General features: G+C 35.6%; 2 protein-coding genes across 6 annotated transcripts; one reads left to right on the top strand and one right to left on the bottom strand.

Moving 5' to 3' along the window:
• Window positions 1-851: 851 nt before the first annotated feature.
• rnf144b (ring finger protein 144B) lies at window positions 852-14,941 on the bottom strand. Its single transcript, XM_051866246.1, has 8 exons — window positions 14,690-14,941; window positions 11,107-11,276; window positions 8,957-9,061; window positions 7,683-7,743; window positions 3,128-3,332; window positions 2,885-3,029; window positions 1,711-1,800; window positions 852-1,452 (listed from the first exon to the last, which is right to left on the bottom strand). The coding sequence occupies exons 2-8, from the start codon at window positions 11,209-11,211 to the stop codon at window positions 1,285-1,287; spliced, it is 879 nt and encodes a 292-aa protein (XP_051722206.1). The 5' UTR covers window positions 11,212-11,276; window positions 14,690-14,941; the 3' UTR covers window positions 852-1,284.
• On the top strand, window positions 11,283-23,118 carry zmp:0000000930 (telethonin). Of its 5 annotated transcripts, none has more exons than XR_007925596.1 (5): window positions 11,283-13,728; window positions 18,279-19,187; window positions 19,278-20,579; window positions 21,512-21,970; window positions 23,010-23,118. XR_007925596.1 is itself a non-coding variant. In XM_051866248.1 (5 exons), exons 4-5 carry the CDS (start codon window positions 20,434-20,436, stop codon window positions 21,915-21,917), a joined length of 552 nt encoding a protein of 183 aa, XP_051722208.1. In that variant the 5' UTR covers window positions 11,283-13,728; window positions 18,279-19,187; window positions 19,278-19,412; window positions 19,656-20,433; the 3' UTR covers window positions 21,918-23,118. The 5 variants fall into 5 exon arrangements, 3 of the variants coding, with proteins under 3 accessions (XP_051722208.1, XP_051722207.1, XP_051722209.1); XR_007925595.1 differs by having other exon boundaries at window positions 23,007-23,118; XM_051866248.1 differs by having other exon boundaries at window positions 19,278-19,412; window positions 19,656-20,579; window positions 21,512-23,118.
• Window positions 23,119-23,120: the final 2 nt, after the last annotated feature.

The raw sequence follows: 23,120 nt of genomic DNA, 5'->3' as shown, positions 1-23,120 counted from the left end.
ATCTTATTTATTGTTAGTTAGTTGTTAGCTAGTTTAACCCTGTGAATTTGTAAAAATATCCTTCTTTAAAGCCTGTGACTCTCTTAACTCGCATACTTTGAATAATTCTTGTTTTGCGTTGATTTGTTTCTAATTTGCAATAACGCAGTTCCAGCTGTAACCACACGGTGTCTCTCTCGCTTTATTCTGCATAGATGTCCCAAACCTGAGGAAGCATTTCAGACTCATGATTTGTTGACTTCGTTACAAATGAACGATTCCAATTTTAATCTAACGCAGAGCAAAATGAAACAAGATTTAGACACCTTTACAAAGAAGTAGTGTCGCGGTTTACCATGGTACAGTCATAGTATTACATATAAGTATATTACATGTAGTTTGGATGACTTCCATTCCACTTATATCATGGATTTGTCACTACCATAGAATATGTCAATAAGTTACCATAGTACTTTTTTGTTTCATCTTGTTTTGTTTCCTTATTTAGATGAGGTTTAGTAAACAGGCACTGGTTTTAACAACCAGGAACAGTGGCTCACTTTTGAAGCAGGAACTGTATTGTAAATTTCCCCAGCTGATGAAACACAACAACTGTTTTCTTTGTGAGAAATGCTTCCTTTGTCGTGTTGTTCAGTAAATAGTTTAATTGCAGCAGACACTACTGTTAGTATGAGCCCTGAAAGTACTGATCATGTATCTAAAACTCACTGAACTGTACTAAAATAAATGTAAAAGACAGAAAAATAGCATATATTGTTTAATATGACCGTGTGTAACATGTGAAATGTTATGTTTTCTAAATTCTGACCCTTTTACTATATGAACAAAGAGAAGCTGGTCAGTTTCACTGCTCAGTTTCAGATGTTTAGTTTATTGTAATTAAGTTATAAAATATCTGATGCAGAAAAATCAAATGTAAAAAGAACACAGAATAGTACCCAGACTCTTAAATACAGTATTTACATATTATAGTACAGAAGAAAAACAGCAGGGGCTTTGGTCTACATGGAAACAAAAAGAGTTTAACTCATTGCTACAGTCCATTCATTTTTTTTTTTTTAACGTAACCTCTATAGCGCACATGAACAAATGTTTTGGCTTAGCCATCCTTTGAGGATGTTGTTCACTCAATAAACATGTTTATTTTTCCCATAATGCACCTGAAGGCAAAATAAATCCACCGAATTCACCAGGCACTGAGAATGAGGCACTTGTGCACCTGGTTATTGAGACTGGGGATTGGCACGTGGAAGATGCTACACATGTTCATTACGAAGAGTTCTCCTATGTGGTGGAATCTGATGGCTTCTTATCTATCCTCTTCTTCTTTTTCTTGGTCTTCTTGGCCTGGCAGGGTTTGCACACACAGCACAGGATACAGGGAGAGGCCAGCAGCAGCAGTGGTGACGTCACTAGCACGATGATGCTGACGCCCACCAATATACCGACCACCTGAATACATCACAACACACAAACCACATGAAGTCTAAAGAGAAACTCAACCAGAATCTTGTTGCTTCAGAGTAGTTTTCTTCTAATTACATGATAGTAACAGTCTTATCCATTGCTGATAAAAATGAGTCAACTGAAAAAGCGGCAAAAATCACACAAAATAAGTGCTTTCTAAAATTAGTCATCAAAGTCATTTGGAAATTGGTAAACGTCACATAATGGAAAAAAACATCAATGCTAACTGGCGCTCCAGCTCACCTGTGTCCTGTTCCACATGACTGAAGCTCTGGAGTGTCCCAGCTTGTTTCGGCACGGTCCTTTATCATAATGTCTCAGGAATATATCGCCCTATAACCATAGAGACTTTATATTTATTTATTCAGTATGATGCTTTTATCCAAACGTGCTTACAAATGAAAAATGGCACAACAACAACAAAAAAAGATAAAATATATTTATTATTATTATTATTATTATATTATTAGATTAAAATTGAATTTCAATAACATTTATTATTATTATTATTATAAAATTGATTTAATAAAATATTTCATAAAAATATTTGATATAATTAATTAAATTTAATTTTAAATTAAAATAATAAAATAATAAATAATAAAATGATTATACTTTTTTATTAATAATTATAAATATTTTTATACAAATATATTTAAAATTAATACTATTATTAAAATTACTATTGTTATTAAAAATGTAAATTATTATAGCTAACAATAGATCATTTTATCAGGAAATTTAATTTTTAATTTTAATAATAGTAAGTTTATTATTTTAACAATAATAATATCATTACCATCATCATTATTATTATTATTATTATTATATTAAAATTGGTTTAATAAAATATTTCATAAAAATATTTGATCTATAATTAAAATAAAACAAATAATAAAATGATTATTATTATTATTATTAACAACAGATTATTTTATTAATATCAATTTATATCGATTTTCTATTTTCACTTTTGATAATAGTAAATATATTGTATTTTAATTATTATTGTTATTACTCTTACTATTAATTTAAAATCAATACTATTATTAAAATTGTAAAATATTATAATTAACAATAGATCATTTTATTATGAATTTTATTAATTTTCAACTTTACAAATAGTAAGTTTATTATATTTGAATAATAATAATCATTATTATCATTACATCATACACCATCTTAGTGTCCAACAAAACAAGGTACCATAGCAACGTGTGCAAAAAATGCTTTTACAATTGAACCGTTTCTAATAAATCAAGGTATAATCATGGTACCATCTTCAAAAAATATATCCATTATTAATGTGGTACTGTTATAGTTAAATCATGGCACTTTTGGAACACCGTTTCTATTGTCATAGTGTCCAAAAAACGTGTTGGTGGCAGAAGATTTGGAAACCCCTAGAGTGACTTACGTCCAGATTCTGTAGGCAGTACCAGCAGAAGGTGTGTTTGCAGCTCTTGCAGAGCATCTGAGCACAGCCCTGATTGCGCTCTATGTAGACGCCACACACAGGACACTGTTTAATCATTGCATCAGTATCAGTGCTGCTCAGTCCACTGCAGAGATGACAGATAGAGCATGTTTATGTAAAGTTAGAGGCCGTGTTATGAATGATAAACGCTTGTTTGTTCATGTGGAAATGGGTCACACGGACCTGTCTGCAGATGGTGCCATCAGTGGCTGGTGCTGGGAGCAGGAATGACCATCTATCCAAGGGCTTCTGCAGCCACAGCAGAAGACGGCTTGGCACACAGGGCAGGGCACAGGAACCGGTTTGCCTTCGGTACCGGGCGTCACACTGCACACGGCCTGGCAGTCCAGCATGGGGCACCAAGCTTTACTGGGGTCTAACTGAACTCCTGAATGAGACCGAAAGAAAGAGTGAAGAAAACCCGTGCCAAGCCGGCAATGACATTATACTTGCTTGCAAAATTCACTTCCTCATTGACAATTTTTCTTTTGAGGTTTACTGGTAACAATTAGAAACCCTTCTCAGAAAGACTTCTGTGAATACCAAAGTCACAGTTTACTTTCACACATTCTGTCCGACATGACACACTGTCTAGACGATCGCTAGCATGTTGGGAGTGGTTCAAATGCAGACAGACGGTGGAAGAAGCTGCTGTCTGAATAAGCTCATTGTTTACGGTTCTTCTAGAAACGCTGAGCTGGACCCTGGCAGACACCAAACAGCAACATGAACTGTGACTCAGAGAAGCAGCAGCATGCCCTAGAACTTTATGATAAAACAGAAAATCGTGACTCTTCTGATTGTAAAATTTACAACTAGTTACCATAAGCTCATTTCTGTGTCTTTGCAGACAGTAGACTGAGGTTGCAAGCTATCAAGTCATGTCTGAATTCAATGTAATATTCAGTGTTGGGGGTAACGCATTACAAGTAACATGAGTTACATAATCAGATTACTTTTTTCAAGTAACTAGTAAAGTAACGCATTACTTTTACATTTACGACAAAAGTTACTTTTTCAAATAAGTAACGCAAGTTACTTTGTTTTCCCATTTATTGACTGACAGTTCTCCTGTCCCCATGTTGAGAGAAATCAGGAGTAAGTGCAGAGGCCTTGTGTGCACTGTGTTGCCAACTAATTTCCAGGGGAAGTTGCTAAAGGAGTGTCAATTTGTTACTAAAAGTTGCTAAATGTCATTGTGATGTCATTGCGTGATGACGTCATCGCGTAACCATGACGCAAAACTGCGTTATTGTGTAGAATACACATAAAAAAATATGATTTTTTTTTTAAATGTTAATTTAGACTTGTTCATAAAAAATATAAACATATATTTTATTTGTAAAAGTAAATGTAAACATCTTTATGATCAGATATTTTTATTTTTAAATACAACGTTGAATTATTGAACAGTTACACATTTTTAACAATTACATTTTATGTAGGCCTGTTTTCTTATTAACTAGTAAAACTACACATTTTGAAAAAAATATAGTTTTAAGCAGTGTATTGGTAGTTAGTGTGCTACACTCTAAGAAAAGTCTGTAAAAATAGGGCACATTGTATTGTGTTAAAGGAACACTCCACTTTTTTTTAAAATAGGTTCATTTTCCAACTCCCCTAGAGTTAAACAGTTGAGTTTTACCGTTTTCAAATCCATTCAGCCGATCTCCGGGTCTGGCGGTACCACTTTTAGCATAGCTTAGCATAGTTCATCTGATTAGACCGTTAGCATCTCGCTCAAAAATGACCAAAGAGTTTCGATATTTTTCCTATTTAAAACTTGACTCTTCTGTAGTTACATCGTGTACTAAGACCGACAGAAAATGAAAAGTATTTTCAAAAATAGTTTCAAAAATTTTTCACAGGTGTTTTATCTTTAAGTATTTTAAATTACGCATTGCATTTTGTGTTTTAGGGTTACAACTTAACAGATAAAGTACTGGCAGAAAATTTCCAGTACCTTTTTTTTTTTTTTTTTTCTACAATTTTTTTACGTACAGTGTACCTAACTGAACAACAATTTAGGTACAAGCTAATAACATGCTGTATCATAAATGAACAATTATTATTGAACAATTGCAACTATCAACTTTATTCACATATGATGTGTGTACTATTAAGCATCTTTCTTCAGCTCTCTCCAGGCTGATGTGCTGCTTGGCCTGCTAGCTGTTTAATGGTTTCCTCTTTTTGTGTACTTTAGATGAAAAAATTTACCTTTTTAATTGTTTGAGCTACTTTTCAAAAGTTGATAAAAGTTGCCAAATAAATAGTAAAAATAGCTAAATTTGTTGCTAGGTGCTTATATATATATATATATAAAAAAGGTTGCTAGGGAAGTCTGAAAAGTTGCTAAATCTAGCAACAAAATTGCTAAGTTGGCAACAGCTTCTGTAATGTAATGCATTTCCTTCAGTCTGAGGTTTATTCATTTCACTTTTAGTGTGAAAGGACCTTTACATTTGCCAAAAATAGAACTTTGTTTGTTTTTATAACAACAAAAAACAGCCCAGATGAGAAAAAGTAATGCAAAAGTAACATAACATTACTTTCCATAAAAAGTAACTAAATAATGTAATTAGTTACTTTTTTAGGGAGTAATGCAATATTGTAATCCATTACTTTTAAAAGTAACTTTCCCCAACATTGGTAATATCTCGCATAAGATGCCTTCGTCAGGTTATTTTTTGAAGGCAGCAAAAATGCATCCTTCCCTTGCTGTGAAAATCCCACAATTCTGCTTCTGTAGTTTCTTAATGGGTTAGAATAAAACTGCTGTATGACTGAGCACCTGGAAGACCTAATTTACTTAATAAATTATTATTTTTCAACTTATTATATTTCTGATAATAAGGTGTTGTTGTCGTAATTTAATTGCTGCTTGGTTATGGCTAAAGAATCACATTAATTTATTCTAGATCAGTGGTTCTCAACCTCAGGGTTCCTACACATTTTCAATTTCAAAATTCCATACTTCTCCAGACTCAAATTTCCAAACCTCTCTGTAGATTTCTCAGACCCTATTTAACATAAACGGTTCATTATGCAGCATTACATCTGGTATTTAGTACAATCATCTGTAAATATTTTCTCAGGAATTTTCCCATTGGTTTTCTCAAAGCGATAAAGTGCTTACATGATGAGAAGAAACCTAAAACGCTTTATAACTTGGGCTGAGACGGTTAGTTGACATTATCGACAACGTGGACAATAAAAAGCTGTGGACAAATATTTTTGTTGACGAAAAGTCGTTTGAACTCATATGACCTATTTTTAGGGCCTGCAATAATGCAGTTTGACCAGTGGGGCGCTGTAACGCAACTGTAATGTAATAATCGATCAAACATACTGATTAATCAGTGAAATAATTGTCGATTAACCATTCAAAGAATCATTAGATTAATCGCTTATCAAAATAATCGTTTTTGCAGCCCTATTTATAATCTGCACATATTCACCTCTGACACATCAGTTTGATACTGTAATGTGTTGCTGGTTTGAGTGATTAGTGAAGTTCAAAAGAGACTGGCTTATAGTAAAGACAAACAGTTTTGCATAATAAATATGTGCACCTTGAATCCATTCAGTTGTGTTTGAGAATCACTAAACTTTTGCCATGAAATCACTCTGCTTGTTTCTTAATTTTATATCTCAGAAAACTGAATAGGGAAATAATCTGGAAACAAATATTTTTCCATACTTTTCCAGACCTGGAAAATACTAAAAATCAAATTCCATACTTTTCCAGACTTTTCCAAACTGCGTAGGAACCCTGCAACCTTTTTGACTCAAAGGCCTCTCATTGTCCTACCAACACAATAGGTGAAGGCTCCCTGATTTCCAGTATTTCTGCTCGTTTACAAACTTGTTTACAAAGTTTTATTAACAGAAACTTGGAGAACTGATATTAAATTAATTATCCACAGTCAATTTTGTGACTTCAGAAGTTCAAGAACTTTGACATTCGATTAAAAACAATAGTTAAAATTATTATTAATATATTAAACAACAGTTGTTGTTGTTGTTGTTGTTATTGTTATTATTATTATTATTATTATTATCATAATTATTATTATACATTTCAGTTTACCTTTTTTATTTTAATTTGAAGTTTGATCATTTTAATATATTACTAACAATTTATTGGAAGTTTGCTGAGGCCCCCTAGTAGGCTCCAGCCCCCTGTTTGAAAACCACTGTTCTAGATCAGTAGACATTGTTTTGTGGTGCCTTGGAAACCTGTCACAAAAAAAAATCCTTAAAAGGTGCCATCTTACAAAAGGCCTTGATTAACTGGGTACCAAGTCGTGCCAAGTTAATGTGCCATGCAAGCTGCTGCTGTGGTAAAATTACTGTCTGTACTGCCTTTGTTTTGTTTTTAATCGAATGTTGATTTCGTATCAATTTCACACTCATTTTTCCCTCTGAATCTGGGCAAAGGCCGTCTGTCACAGGACAGGTCATAGTATAAGAGATCAGATTTTGGTCAAAACTCAGTTTTGGTCTATTTTCATTTTTTACATTTTAGGCTAGAAACAGAAACAACAGAATGTAGCTGAAATCAGCAATAACCACTGACTGACATAAATACAGTCTAGTACGCCTAAAAGTCTTTATCACTCGCTAACGCTTATCTGGAACTGCTTGTTCCTGCCAATGATGGTTACAGAAACACTACCCTTCAAGAGGGATTATGGGAAGTGGCACAAACATGCATGCATACTTAAGCACGTACCTCTTTCAAATCGGAGCCGCTGATAGAGCTCGATCTGATCGCTGGGGGCAAAAGAGGTGAGCTGTACAAAGAAAAAAATTATATTCAGGTGATGTTGGAACACGTCATGTTTGAGTCACATCTAACTGCACACGAAATTGCACATCATGTTTGCAAATTAGGTCTTATGTAAGGGTCATTATCGCAAAAAAAACAAAAAAAACAGACAGACATAGATACACGATCCTGCTTATCACACATCTACATACTGAATCAATAAAGGAAATACTGATTTGAGTAAAAAAAAAAAAAATATATATATATATATATATATATATATATATTATGCAACATGAAAGAGATGGTAAAGTCATACAAAAGAGGTTCAAAAAAGGTGCAGGTGGTTTAGCATGTATATGCATATATCAACATTATAAATCATAATATTCCAGTTTAAATATGACAGGTAATATTTAGACCACTGCACAATCATTGTACTTTGATTATGATGTATTAGTTCACAGAACAGGTTGGTTAAGATCATGAGGGGAAAATAATACTAGGATTTATGGAAACAGTGTTGGAAAACATTCATGATAAATAAAGCTATTGTGGTCTTGAGCCTAATGCTGTGGTTACCGAAAGCAAAACAGACTAAACAAGCCCAGGCAAATTTCATCAGACTTTTTTGTGGTTTCACTTTTGATCTATTTTTGCTTAAAAATAGTCGAGAGGGTGTTCAGCGGGTGGTAAAATGAGCCAACCTCAAAGTCTCTGTTAATTTACAGTACTGTTTAAAAGTTTTAGGTCATTAAGATCTTTTTGTAAAATAAATTAATACCTTAATTCAGCAGGGATACATTAAATTGACCAAAATTATAATAATATTTCACAATATTACTGTTTTACTGTATTTTTGATCAACAAAAAAAAAAAAGAGATTTTCAAACACATAAAAAAAAATCATATCTATTCTAATCACCCATTAGATGGTAATAGCACACGTCTTCTCAATATATGAGCTAAGAAATCATTCATACCTGTAGCAAAAACACATCATGTCAAGTTATACACTGAACTTCAGTACTTGGGGTAGTTTAAGTATGCGCAATAGTTATTACAGAAGCAAGCACTACAAGCTCTACTAATTAAAATAGATGTTTGGTAGTGGAAGGATTTCTGTTGTCAGTGTAAACAACAGTGTTTGCGCAGTCAATATTAGTAGCGTGATCTATGGAACTGGAAACTGTTGTTGACTGAGAAAGGAGGACAGAGAGCGAGACAGACAGAAGTACCTCAGAGTCCAGCAGAGTTCCGGTGTTCTTGCAGGCCGGATCAGGACAGGTGATGGCACTACCTGCGCCTCCCCGAATCGCCAGCTGGACATACTGCCTTAAACACTGTAAAGACATGGTTGCTAACAGTTCATTAACTGAAGTGTCACCAAATATAATTGAATACATTTTAATTAAAAAAAAATAGGTTACACTTTATTTTAAGGTGATGTAATTACATTGTACTTACTCAAATAAGTACTGAGTAATATTAATTAACTACATGTACTTACTATAGAGATGGTTAGGGTTTGGTTTAGGGTTAGTTACTTGTAATTATGCATACTTTACTGTTATTATTGTAGTAAGTTACATGTAGTAACGTGTAACTATGTCACCTTAAAATAAAGTGTTACCAAAAAATATTATACACACAGATTTTTAAAAACACTTGTTGCACAAACATATAATTAACAGTAAATAAGCTCCTCTCTAGTGTTTTTTTTTATATGTAGATAGCTAAGGAAATGTGAACATTGGAAAACATTCCTGAGGTAAAAGTGACATGATGTGACATATTGTTCACAAGCTGTTTTAATGACGTCTTTCCGCGGTTGAAACACAAATAAAGTGATTACATGAGGCATGATACATTCTGGTAAGTTGTACAATATATTTCAACATACCTTTGATGTTCATTCATGTTTTTCGAGATATAACTTGTATTGAAGAGGAAGAAAAGACTCGCGCTGCGCTCTGCCGCCTGAACTGAGGCATTACAGTGATCTGACACGTCACATTTAAGAGCATCAAAACGGCATTTATTGTTTGAATTTCATGATAAAATGGACAGAATTTGAAAACTGAAACTTTTATTCTTATCAGAAGTAATAAAGCACAAATCTTTTTGCGATTATTGGATGGGAGGCGCTACAAATAATATTGGATGTAGGGGAAACAAACGCAGACCTGGCAACCCTGGCTTGAACTACGGGTGATTCATAGGGTCAAAAAGAGCCTGCTTTAACGTCACTATTTTTAAACTGTTAATGCGTTAAAATTCAACACAAGAGTGATTTTCTTCACACACAGTATGTATGAGTTGCAGTCTGAACACCCTTATGATTGACAGGATATAATCGGCCCTGACCATCGGCAGTTTTTAAACAATCGGCCGATAGTGATAATAATAGCTTTTATCGGCCGATACCGATTGTTAGCCGTTACATCGGTGCATCTCTACTATTTATATATTCATAGCAAGATAACAAATATACATTAATTTTAAACACCAACCAAATTTTTACATTTTGCAACCAATCACCCTATAATCACACATCTCAATGCAATTACTATTACAAACAAAAATATACTAATAAAAACTATTATAGTTTTTGTTAATCTTTTGAATGAGTTTTTAAATTTTTCTATTTTCATTTTAGTCAGTTTTAGCAATTTTCTTGTGCATTTTTGTCATTTTATTAGCTTTTGTGTTTAAAATGTTTTTCTAATTATACAGTCCATATAGTTTTTTGTTAATTATTTCAGTTTCAGTTATTTTAGTGCATGAAGTTAAATGAGAAATGAATTTTTTTTTTTTTTTTTTTTTTTATTTCAACTTTTTTATAAGGTTTTAGTTTTAGTTAACTACAACAAACCTGATCAGAATGATCAATGTTCAGGATGAAACAATATTTGGATAGAGTATTAGAAATATTTGCATTTTTCAGGGGAATCAATCATTGAATGGAAGTTAGGAGAAAATATTTAAACACTGAAAAAAATGCACACTTTAAACACCGCTTTAAACCACAAAATGTCTAAAGATTTGTAAGTCTAACCCACAAGATTTGTTTCGGAGTAACAAAACATGTTCAGAGGAATAGGCTGGTCTTGGCTAATCTTAACCGCCAGGTGAAAGAAAACTTCCTCCAATCTGAACACAATTGTGCTTTTGTTTACCATATTTCTGGCCTTTGCAACTACCTTGTGCTAATAACCCAGACCATAGCTAGAGATATACTCCTGCTTACAGCAAGATGTATGTAAACATGATTTCCTTATAGAGCTAGTACTTCTGTAATGTATGTAATAGCAACTACCTATTCTGTTACATGACAGTTCACTTCAGTTTTAAAGCTAAAGACAGATATATTCAGAAATGCTCTTACCTGCACACAGAACACACAGTTACAGGACTGCAGTGTGCTGGTCTCCAGTTTAGGGCAGTCGGTCAGGCAGAGTTTGCAGTGGATCGTGGCTCTTTCTGCCTCCATGCCTGCCTCCTGTTGTTGTTTAGCCCTTAAACTTCAGAAACGGTGAAGTGACATCCTCCATGCTTCTGAAGGATACAAGAGAGGAACAAACAGAGCTGAGGCAGATAGATTGCAACGTTCTAACGTCAGAACGGTTTCCGCCAGCAGGCAGAATACGAACTACAATTGAGCAACAATGGAAAGAAAATGTAAAATTATCATTCTGAACTCAATTTGCAGTAGAATTGCACGCAAACATTAAAGAAGCATTTAAAGACTGTAAAAACTCACTGTTAGTCAAAGGCTCTGTTATTAGCCGACTGCCTAATCTCATTTGTGTTGTGTACACCAATTCAAAACCTGCTCGACCTGCCCTGTTAATGTGACGCCAAACAAGATGGTCTGGAAGAACCAGGAAAGATCTAGATTCCACCCAGAATGAACTCACTGCTTTATAGATTCTTCCAGTCAAATTCCCGTCCCGCATGGCGACCAAATCCCAAACGGGAAAAAGTCATAACAACATAATCCAGGATAAAGCTAGATTAGAGGGCCCCGCCTGCCTAGACAGGTCAGAAAAATAGAGAACAGTAGGAAAGAGTGAGGTGGAAATAATGGTGACGTTCATCCACAAGGCATTTATGTTTCCTTTGTCACAATCAATGTGGATAACATGACTGCCCTAAATGTCCACTGTCTCTGCAGTCAGTATTGATTGGCGGGACACGTGCGACGTCCACTGACACTTGCAGTATTTTTTTTTTCTGCCATGTCATTTTCTTTTCACCAGTGAGATTGCATTGTTTTTCACTGTTTAGACTTTCACCCCTTGTGACAGAACACAAATTATTAGGAATTATTAGGAAATGTTCTGAATAAATGTTTGGCAGGAATATGATTATGGCAATGCCCTGGATCACTATTGATCAGCCCAAAAACACACTTGGTCACACCTCATAAAGTGGGTCACTGAGTAAATCCCTGGCATTAATACAGCACTGAAAATTATTTACATATACTTTGGTTTTTGAGCACAGGGAAGTGAATCACATGGCTGTTCCCATCAATGATTGAATGATGAAGTAAAATCTTGCCAAATGAGGAACAGAAAATATTTCAGCTCTGGTTATTTCAGCAAATAACTATTCAATGCTTATTGTGTTGTTTATCTTCTTGTTAGACTTTACTGATTGGTCAAAGTAATACAGAACAGCTGATTTAAATTCTCTTAGTCCACAGTCTTTTGACCATAATAATGCATGTAAGTCTGTAAGCACTGAAACACTCATGCCAAACATTCCAGCAATAAACTAGAAATGTTGGCCATGTTGTACACTGTGCACAATATGCACATTTTCTGTAGCCATAAAATAGCATTTATACAACCAGAATTCAATGATAAATACTATAGCTGTGTCCCAAATCGCATGCTGAGTAGGTACTACATTCAATGAGGATATGAGAATGAGAATAGTATGTTCTATATAGCATGTACGTGTGTGTATTGTGAATGCAATTTGGACATACTATATCAGCCATGTTGTCATGTGACCTAGGCATCAGTTACATTGCTTCTCTGTCATTCACGGCAGCGTCCGAAAGCTTAAAAATGCTGCCTTCGGAGGACGCATTCCAAGGTAGGAAGGCATCAAGGCACATCCGAATCCAATGTTAGCTTCACTTCTTGTCTCCTGAGATACCTTCATCTGACTGAATTTAAGGCAGCATAGATGTATCCTTTGCTGCCTTTGATTTCCCACAATCCTGTGCGTGACAGTTCCATTCTGTGACAGTTAAAGGATTAGTTCACTTCTGAATGAAAATTTCCTGATAATTTACTCACTCCCATGTCTTTCTTTCTTCAGTCGAAAAAAAATTAAGGTTTTTGAGGAAAACATTCCAGGATTTTTCTCCATATAGTGGACTTCACTGGGGTTCAACAGGTTGAAGGTCCAAATTGCAGTAAGGGTATAAGGAATAAGAGTCTTATCTAGCGAAACGATCAGTCGTTTTTTTTTTTTTTTTTTTTTAATAAAAATGTATATACTCTTTAACCACAAATGCTCATCTTGCACTGCTCTGCGATGCGCCACGCATTACACTGAAGGGTCACGAGTGACGGTAGGCGTGATGTACCGTGGTAGGGTGAAAAAATTTTCTCCTCCAATTTCAAAATCACCCAATATCATTGTTTTACCTTTTTTTGTAAAGGGCGTTTGGCTTAATCTTTGCACGTTCGCTTTGTAGACACTGGATCGGTACTTCCACCTACGTCACGCATGACCTTTGTAACGTGTTTACGTCATGCATTTTTTTTTAGAAAATGATCGATCGTTTCGCTAGATAAGACTCTTATTCCTCGTCTGGGATCATGTAGAGCCCTTTGAAGCTGCATTGAAACTGCAATTTGGACCTTCAACCTGTTGAACCCCAGTGAAGTCCACTATATGGAGAAAAATCCTGGAATGTTTTCCTCAAAAACCTTAATTCCTTTTCGACTGAAGAAAGAAAGACATGAACATCTTGGATGACATGGGGGTGAGTAAATTATCAGGAAATTTTCACTAAGTGAACTAATCCTTTAAACTAAAAAATAAAAATGGCATCTGAAAGTTGTGGTTGGTGGTCAGTTTGTGTGTAAATCTAAATTTTGACCATCGTTTTCCACTTTTGATGTTATTTCTAGAGTGAAATTACTATTTAAGTAATTATTCGCTTAGTTATCACCAAAGCTCTCTCTATTTTGTTGTAGATCATTAAAGCATTACGCTGCCTCAGAATTCTGTTCAAAATCAGTTTCATGAGGTGCCTTTTTTTGACTACTATGTCTTTTTTTTTTTATATTATGTAAGTAGGTATATTCAGAGGTAGGTATGTTAGACATCCCACAATGTGTGCAATATGATACGACAAACCAGAATATCAACTGTGAACAGCCAAAACATCTCCTCCTTGACACATTTGGTTGGATTACCAAAAGTGAAGAAATTATGCAAACTTTATTACAATATCTGACTGTAGCAAACTAATTTCTCTTTATCGTGAAAATAATCACTTTATTGTAGCATACTATGTGTACTGTTTCTGTACAGTTGTAAAAAAAATAATAAGCAGCATATACTGCGCAGTATGCAGTAATACTGTATTCCATTCCATACAGTGCCTTGTCTGTGACGTCAGCACAGCAGCTTCCGCGTTAATAATAAACATAACTATTATGTCAGTAAATCAATCCATGTGTTATTGTAACTCTAGTGCGGATACTGTTAATCATAAAAAGACACCCTTAAACATACTTAATTTTCACGCAAACACACTTGCAAGACAAACCAGCTCAAAACTTGCATATACAGACCAGACCAGGTAGTGCCTCAAAGCCTAGTGTGCTGCCTACGTAGACTCCATGTTTGGGCATAACAGGCACCCCAAAATTGGAACGCGACTAAAAATCTACAGTAGGTGTGGAACAATAGGTTTTGAGAGGCGGTAATAAACTCACCTCACTGTTCACTGTACTCATGTCTGGAGAATGTGTGCTGCGGATCCGCAGCAGTAATTATCACACGCGCATCTGATAATGAAAATGCTGAAGATTGCTGGATGATAGACAATTAGTCAGTCAGACTGGTCTACATCCCCGCTCATTCACCTCGATCATGAAGAGATGTCATGTTCCACGAAGGGTGCGTGTGTATTTGTGGGAAGTTATCGGACGTGTTGAAGGGTTTGGCCACTTCCTGTTTTCTCCTCCCACTGACGAACGTTAACTCTTTCAATCACAGATGAGCCTTGGAATATTCCTAAATTGAGATTGGACTATAAAAAGAAAAATAAATATATTATTTTAATTTATACTTTGATTAATACTGCAATTTATTTATAAATAGTATTATATATTTAATAATTCGAAGCACTTATGAATAATAAATATATACATAATTATAGCAATTTATTATTATAAACTAATATATATATATATAATACACTCTAAAAAAAACGCTAGGTTAATAACCCAAGTTGGGTTGAAAATGGACAATTTTATTTTTATTTAACTTAACTATTGTTTCAAAATTACTGCATTGCTTGCTTAAAATGAACCTAAAGTATGTTGGAAATTAACATTTATTAATAAGTTTAATAAATGTTTATTGTTTAATTATTATTCATTAAAGTGCTTATTAATAAATGTTCACCTTTTGATTATTATTGTTGCCTCTAGTAATTATGTGTCTGATTTTTAATTTCCAACCTATTTTGAGTTTATTTTAAGCTAGCCATGTAGTAATTTTTAAACAATAGTTGGGTTAAATAAAACATTTAACCCAACCGCTGGGTTAAAACACCCCAGTCACTGGGTTTGTCCATTTTCAACCCAGTTTGGGTTGTTTTTAACTCAGCATTTTTTAGAGTGTAGTAACAATAAAATATATTGTATATAAATGATAAAATATTGTCTGACAGTATAGCTGCTGGGGTTTCATTTCTCTCATCTTTTTTACTCTTATCAGACTGAATTTGGAACATAACAGGGATGTAATGATTCACTTCAAATCATCTTTACAACAAGAAGTCTGGGCATAGATTCATGTAGAATGCATCTTTTTTAGAATGCATGTTTTGCTGTCTTTTATTGTTGTGTAGGGTCTTATGGCACTTGTGTGGTTAGTTAGGTGTCAAACTGGTTGATGTCGGTCCGTCCCCATGTTCCCATTCATGAATTTGCAATAGAACCCAAATATATCTGTGATGTCAATGGGAGAGTCTCACACATTCACTGCTTTCATTTTGTCTTTTGCATGTGCTTTTACTGAGTTCTTTTGGCAGACTCTGTGTATATACCTTATATATTGCTATTATTTTTCTTTTATCTTTATTAAATAACCCAAAATTAAACTTTGAATAGTTTTATCTATCAGTTAATATAATGTATAATGTAATATATTAATTTTACTGTCATAATAAACAACTGTGTGCAGCAGCATCCTCTAGTGTCAAAATCAAATTACTACCCAGGGGACAAACTGTTCTGGTGTCAAGTTACCTAAATATTACAACCTCAACATGTTCAAACTCTGACATAAGAAAGCTGTTTTCAGGCGTTTCCTCCTTGTACACTTTCAGTGAAGCAGACAGATGACTAATAACAAGAAAAATGCTCACGCATGACATCATAGGTGACATAACGTAGTTCCACTGGATCGTGGGTCATGGGCTTGGCATTCATATATCCATTACGTTCCATTACAACCAACACTTACCCTCAGTTCTCAAATATAAAATGGGGTCTCAAAATTATGAGCTATCATGACTTTTTTCTTATGTGCCCTTTTATGAGAGAAAAACATTTATATGCTCAATGCTGTGTTTATAAAAGCCTATGACCTGTGTGAGCGTCTTTGTGTTCGAGAGGCATTTCTCGTCCATCATGCTGTGCAGGTATTGCAGCTGCAGTTGCCACAGGGTCTCATTACAGAGGGAACTGGCTGTCGCTGCAGCAAGCGTTCAGGGCAGGCGAGTGCTTTGGCTTGGCACAGGCCACAGAAACCTGATGCTGCACCTTACGTTCAATGCATCGCTGGGATTTCTCGGCAAACTGTCAACATTCCGATTCAGGCTTTAAAAGGATGTTGGCATCATTACAGTCCTGCATGTAATTGCCTAATGCTTCTGTCAAGTTCAGGGAGGAACCAGCTGAAATGTGGTCTCAATGCTCTTTGAAGCCATGTGACTTACTCTGGATGTGGTGCTTTAGTAATCATTTTTGTATATCAGTCATTTCATTGAATAGAGAATATTAAACTCTCTTCTTTGTCCACTGTGGGTCGTGGTATGTCAGCAACTAAACCACCTGAACACTTGTTATACAGCTCTGCAAAATTAGCAGTTCCTCTGGATTTACTATTTATATGTATGTGTTTGAGTAAAATGAACATTTTTGTTTTATTCTATAAAATACTGACTACATTTCTTCTAAATTTCAAATAAAAATATTGTCATTTAGAGCATTTTTTTTTACAGAAAATAATTGGTCAAAAAAATATGCCATGTTTTTAGACCTTGAATAATGCAAAGAAAACAAGTTTAAATAAAATAAAACAAGTAAAAAGTTTTAAACAACACGATACTAATGTTTTAGCTTCAGAAGAGCTCAGACATCAATATTTGGTGGAATAAGCCTGGTTTCAAATCACAGCTTTCATGCTTTTGCAGTGATGTAAAGTATTTGAGTAAAGGTAATTAGTTACTGTATTTAAAGTCCCCCTGAAATCATAATTGTACGTTTTTTAGCTGTTAGTATGAATATGTTAGCCTTAAAGTTATGAATAAGCTGGTGTGTTCCAAAACAATGACAAAATTCGCATTTAAGAGATATAAGCATTCAAAACTTACAGTCTCTCACTCCCGCTAAAACGAATCACGGATTTTAATGACATCACCGCAGACTTCAGCTTCTCATCAAATCTTGTCCAATCAAATGCTCTCTAGAATTTGAAACCCCGCCCCCTCCTACATAAACAGACACTGAAGCTGCGGCTGAAATCGGTCATTTGTTCAAACATTTACTAGTTTCTATATGGTGAATGGCACATAGTGCACTATATAGAGGATAGGGAACGATTCAGACAGTGTAAATATGATTTCCATTGATGCGAATAAAGTCCGTTTTCACGATAGTGCCACGTGAACCGCCAGCGCGAGCAGTCTGCTCTGGTCCAGAGACACGAGAGCACAGAGAGCGGATCATATGCGTGAGTCGGCACAGACCACAAAACGTTCGGACACATTTGAATTCTACAAACAATGCTATATTTTAAAGCAATACGCAGGAGAAACGGTTAGAGATTATGAGGAAAATTGGGTTTTACGAGCTCAACGGCTCTGGCCAAGCTGTGGTCTAGGCGAAACAACTGTCTATTTTGAAAAAGGGAAGGGACTTCTAGATTTGTGATGAGTAATGCAATTACTTGTTACATTGGCTGCATCTGAAACTGATTCCGGACAGGCTTCTGAGGCAGTGTAACAGTTTAATGATCTACCACAAACTGCCCAGCAAATGCAACTTCCGGATGCCATCTTTATTTTTCTAGCTCAACTGTCACAGAATGGAAAGCACAGGATTGTGGGATATCAAAGGCAGCGAAGGATACGTCTATGCTGTCTTCAAAAATTGATCAGATGAAGGTATCTCAGGAGACAAAAAGTGAAGCTAACATTGGATTTGGACGTGCCTTGATGCCTTGCTACGTTAAAATGTGTCCTCTGAAGGCAGCATTTTCCAGTTTTCGGATGCAGCCATTTTGTGTGGCACCAAACTTTTTCTGCAGCAGTTTATTTCTGCTACAGAAGCAATATTGCCATCTACAGGGCATTGAAGGTACTGCATCATGTGTGTTCTGCCCTTATTCACTCAAACTTGTCAACAAGGCTACTTTACATGAATGCAACCTTGATTTATGGCATATTTTGAGGTGTTCAGTTTTATTTTGATTTTTCCTCACAAATCAACTGTTTCTTGTTTTCACTGGCATGACTCTTAGGTGTTGAGGACTAGTGCATCTCTGAGCCTACATCCAGTACGAGTAAAATACTTAAGTACTATTAAAATAAAATACTCTAAGGCCTGGTTTCACAGACAGGGCTTAGATTAAGCCAGGATTAGGCCTTAGTTCAATTAGGTAGCTATGCCTTAGAAAAAAACATTACTGGTGACCATCTTGAGACAAAACAATGACACTGACCTATTTTAAGATACATCAGTGCAAGTTGCTTTCAGTTAAAACAGCTCAAACATGCATTTTAGTCTGGGACTAGGCTTAAGCCTTGTCTGTGAAACCGTGGGTTTGACTTCTACTCAAGTTGTATTGGAATTGGTGACTTGTACTGGAGTCATTTTTACTGTAAGACATCTGTACTTTTAATCAAGTGTGGTTTTCAGGTGCTCTTTACAAATCTGGCATCTTGGCATGCTTTCTACCAGTCGGTTACATTGCTGTTGGGTGAGTTTACATCACTCCTGGCATACAAATTCAAGCAGCTTGGCTTTTGATGGCTTGTGACCTTCCATCTTCCTCTTGATCACCTTCCAGATGTTTTCAGTAGGGTTCAGGTCTGGAGATTGGGCTCCATCCACACCTTGATTGGCCTGGCTGTGTGGATTAGAGCATTGTCCTATGGGAAAAACCAATCCTTCGAGTTGGGGAGCATTGTCAGAGCAGAAGGTGGTAAGTTTTCTTCCAGGATAACCTTGTGCGTGGCTTGGCGTCCTTCACAAAGACAGATCTGCCTGATTCTGATCTTCTCTGATGAGTCTAGTTTTCAGCTTTGCCAAACACCTGGTTCTCTAATAGTTAGACAGAGACCTTGAGAGGCCTACAGCTCACACTGTGGGTTGTTATCAGTAAGGTTTTAAACACCTATATAACAGGTTGATGCATGTTGAAGCCAAATTTAACACTGTCCCGCAGGAATCCTCAAGTCTAAAGAGAGGCCTCTTTCATCAGTAACTCGAGAAAGGATTGCTCACACTGCTGAGTGATGGACTACATCTCACCTACGATACAAGAATCTAACAGACTGGTGTGCGGATGACATGCTGCCCTGAATGCCACAGTGTGAGATAATAATGCCGTGCGGCTTTGGCACAGGTGCTGACAACCGAGACAGACAACAAGGACCCTCTGACATGAGATGAGTGTCAGAAATATCTGCACCTTGTTCTATTTTTACTTTTTCAGAATATCGGGGATGCTTTGTTTTGATTTTTAAAGGTTACTTTGCTTTTACCTGTACACTATATACCACATATTCTCTATTTTGCATACTGCATTTAACTTTTAAAAAGCAACTTTGGCACCAACATGCATTACCTTGTTTTTGGTGCATGGTACCATGGCAGCTAACATCTAGTTTTGTTGCTTTCAGCAATAACCATAATGATTTGATACACATACAACAGGAAATCTGAGCTCAGATGGGTCATTTGGCACTGTTGACCTCCTGGTGGAGATGTGAGTGTTACATATCAGTTAAATGGTCGTGGGATTAGTCATTATCCCACCTCATCAAACTACACCAATCTGAGAAGACTCCTGTGTGCATGATGGCAGGGTATAAAAATAGTAACAAACCCTATTTATAAGACACAGATACACTCAGGAGGGAAGCAGCAGCCATTATCAGAAGATCTGACTGATAACTTTCTTATCCAGCTTTAATTTGTCTTGTATTTGTTTTGACCGCTAAATGGAGGAGATGCATTGCCTGAGCAGGAAGCCCAGGTCATATTTGCTGAACTCATACAGTGATTTCCAGGAGACTGATGAGATTGCCAGAGAATCGTATGAGGCCACCTGGTTAGACCTACTGATGGAGACGAGACCAGAATATAAGTATGTGTTTCTGTCTCAGACTCTGTGTTGTATTTGTAGATTTTTGGTGTTTTTTAAGGAATGCTTCACCCAAAAATTAAAAATACGTATATATTTACTTACTCTTATGTTTTCCCAACCCCCTTTCAGCAGTTAATAGTGATCAGGACTGTCAAGCTAGGACAAAAGTCATCATATAAAGAGTCTTTATCAGTCATGCATTCAAAGTTTTCTGTGAGGAATGGATCAAAATTTAGTTGTTATCCATTGAATATTTTCCCTCTGCTGCATCTCTCATAGCTTGCATTTTACATTTTGGCATGACAGTTCAATTCCTATCTGTTCCTCACAGAATGTTAGCTTCAAAAGACATTGAATATAGCACATGTTGTATGGACTGTATGGACATTCTGGTGCTTCTAAAGGTTTTTTTTTTTTGAAAACTTTGAGGGTGAATCATGACAGAATTTTCATTTTTGGGTAAACTATTTCTTTACTACACTCACTTTACCTCTGGTAAAATAATTACAATAGTTATAAACAAAACTATAACCTCTTATTTTGAACTCTTGAATTGATTTATTGTAAAATAACTATATATACACTGCTGTTCAATAGTGATCTTTTAAAAATATATTTTTGAAAGAATTCTCTAATGCTCACAAAGGCTGCATTTATTTGATCAAAATATAGTAAAAAATAGTATGTTTTCTATTTGAATATATTTTAAAATGTATTTTATGATGGCAAAGCTGAATTTTTAGCATCAGTCTTCATTGTCACATGATCCTTCACTAATCATTCTAATATGCTAATTTGCTGCTTTGAACTTTGTACGACTGTAAAGCGTGATTGTATGTTTGTGAAAAAATGTTGGTCATTGTTCAAAGAGTTTAGATTCTACAATAGATTTTACTTACTACTTATTAACTTTCACAAGTTCTCCTTCACAGGGTGACACTTGTTGAGAAGGACTCAGTAAGAAAAGAGAGCTACGAAAGTAAGCAGGTGGTTCATTTCAAGGTGCGACGATTTCCAAACCACCAGATGATTCGCATGGGGAGAGAGGGGGAGCCCATGCAGGAATATCGTTTACCTTACAGAAACATTCTCCCAATACCAATATTTGTGCCCAGAGACGCCACACAGCCGGACGTGACCCGCGAGCCCTCGCCTTCTAAAATAAAATCCGCCATGGACACTGAGACTAGTTTAAATGGAGTTTGCCTTCAGAAGAGAGAGGTCTCGTCCATTACCGAACATAAACCAATGGTAATCCAACCCAGGAGTCCAGACTTCAGAGCGTCCAGCCTCATCTCTCCACCACGAGACGCGCTCCACTTCCAGCGACGAGAATGATGAGCTGATGAAAGCTTTCTGCCATCATGGACATGGATACGATGACAAGTATGGTGGGTGACCTCAATCACACTCAAACTCCAAAGCCTTCAAACCCCATATGCTCAGTGTTATTATCTACTCGAGAAACCTTAAGGAAGGAAGAAACAAAGGCCAGAAAAAGAGTATTAAGGCATTGAATCATATCCGTTTTATCATTTGAATCTTTTTTTTTTTTATTGTGAAATGATTTGCCTTAAGGGTTTATTTATTTACAATAAATGCCACTTGTGTGATATGTAATGCAATGTATTTCTTAAGCATATAAATCTTAAAGGGATAGTTCACCCAAAAATGAAATTTATCCCATGATTTACTCACCCTCAAGCCATCCTAGGTGTATATAGTATGACTATATTCTTTCAGATGAACACAATCGGAGTTATATTTAAAAATATCCTGGTTTTCATCAAGCTTTATAATGGTAGTGAACAGGGGGTGTGTCTTTATAAAGTAAAATAACTAGCTTCCGGCAGACAGCTGTACGCATCGATTTGCGGTAGGAAATACGGAAATACGAGGTGACGTGAACGCACCTTTACTCATTTGGCACAAATCAACTTGCGCAGTATGCGTTCCTTAGTCTGGTGGAAGCTAGTTATTTTAGTTTATAAAGTTTTAAATATGTATATTTTAATTACAAAAACCTGCTTCACTTCGGAAGGCCTTTATTAATCCCCTGGAGCCGTATGGATCATATTTATGATGGACGTATGCATTTTTTTGGGGCTTCAAAACACGCCCCCCGTTCACTACCATTATAAAGTTTGGGAGAGCCAGGATATTTTTAAATATATCTCCGATTGTGTTTGTCTGAAAGAATACAGTCATATACATCTAGGATGGCTTGAGGGTGGGCAAACATGGGATCATTTTAATTTTTGGGTGAACTATCCCTTTAAGCATTTCGTAAGCATCAAAGTTTAATTGTTAATATACTAAATAGTTTTGCAAAAAAGGATAAACTGGGAAAACATTAGTGATCTTCATCCTTAATAAAATGTCTGATTATAAATGAGCTGTTGCTTTTTTTTTTTTTTTTTTTTTTAGCAGGTTTATAATGAACTGCAGGACAGACATCTCTGATGGACAATCAACATCTATTCAAAACAGTTAGTAGTTTTGGAAATAAATGCAATAAATAAATACTTTCTTCACTGTGCA

Source organism: Ctenopharyngodon idella, chromosome 16 (assembly GCF_019924925.1).
Source record: "Ctenopharyngodon idella isolate HZGC_01 chromosome 16, HZGC01, whole genome shotgun sequence".
Lineage (NCBI taxonomy): Eukaryota > Metazoa > Chordata > Actinopteri > Cypriniformes > Xenocyprididae > Ctenopharyngodon > Ctenopharyngodon idella.
This window is presented reverse-complemented; position numbering and strand designations above follow the sequence as displayed.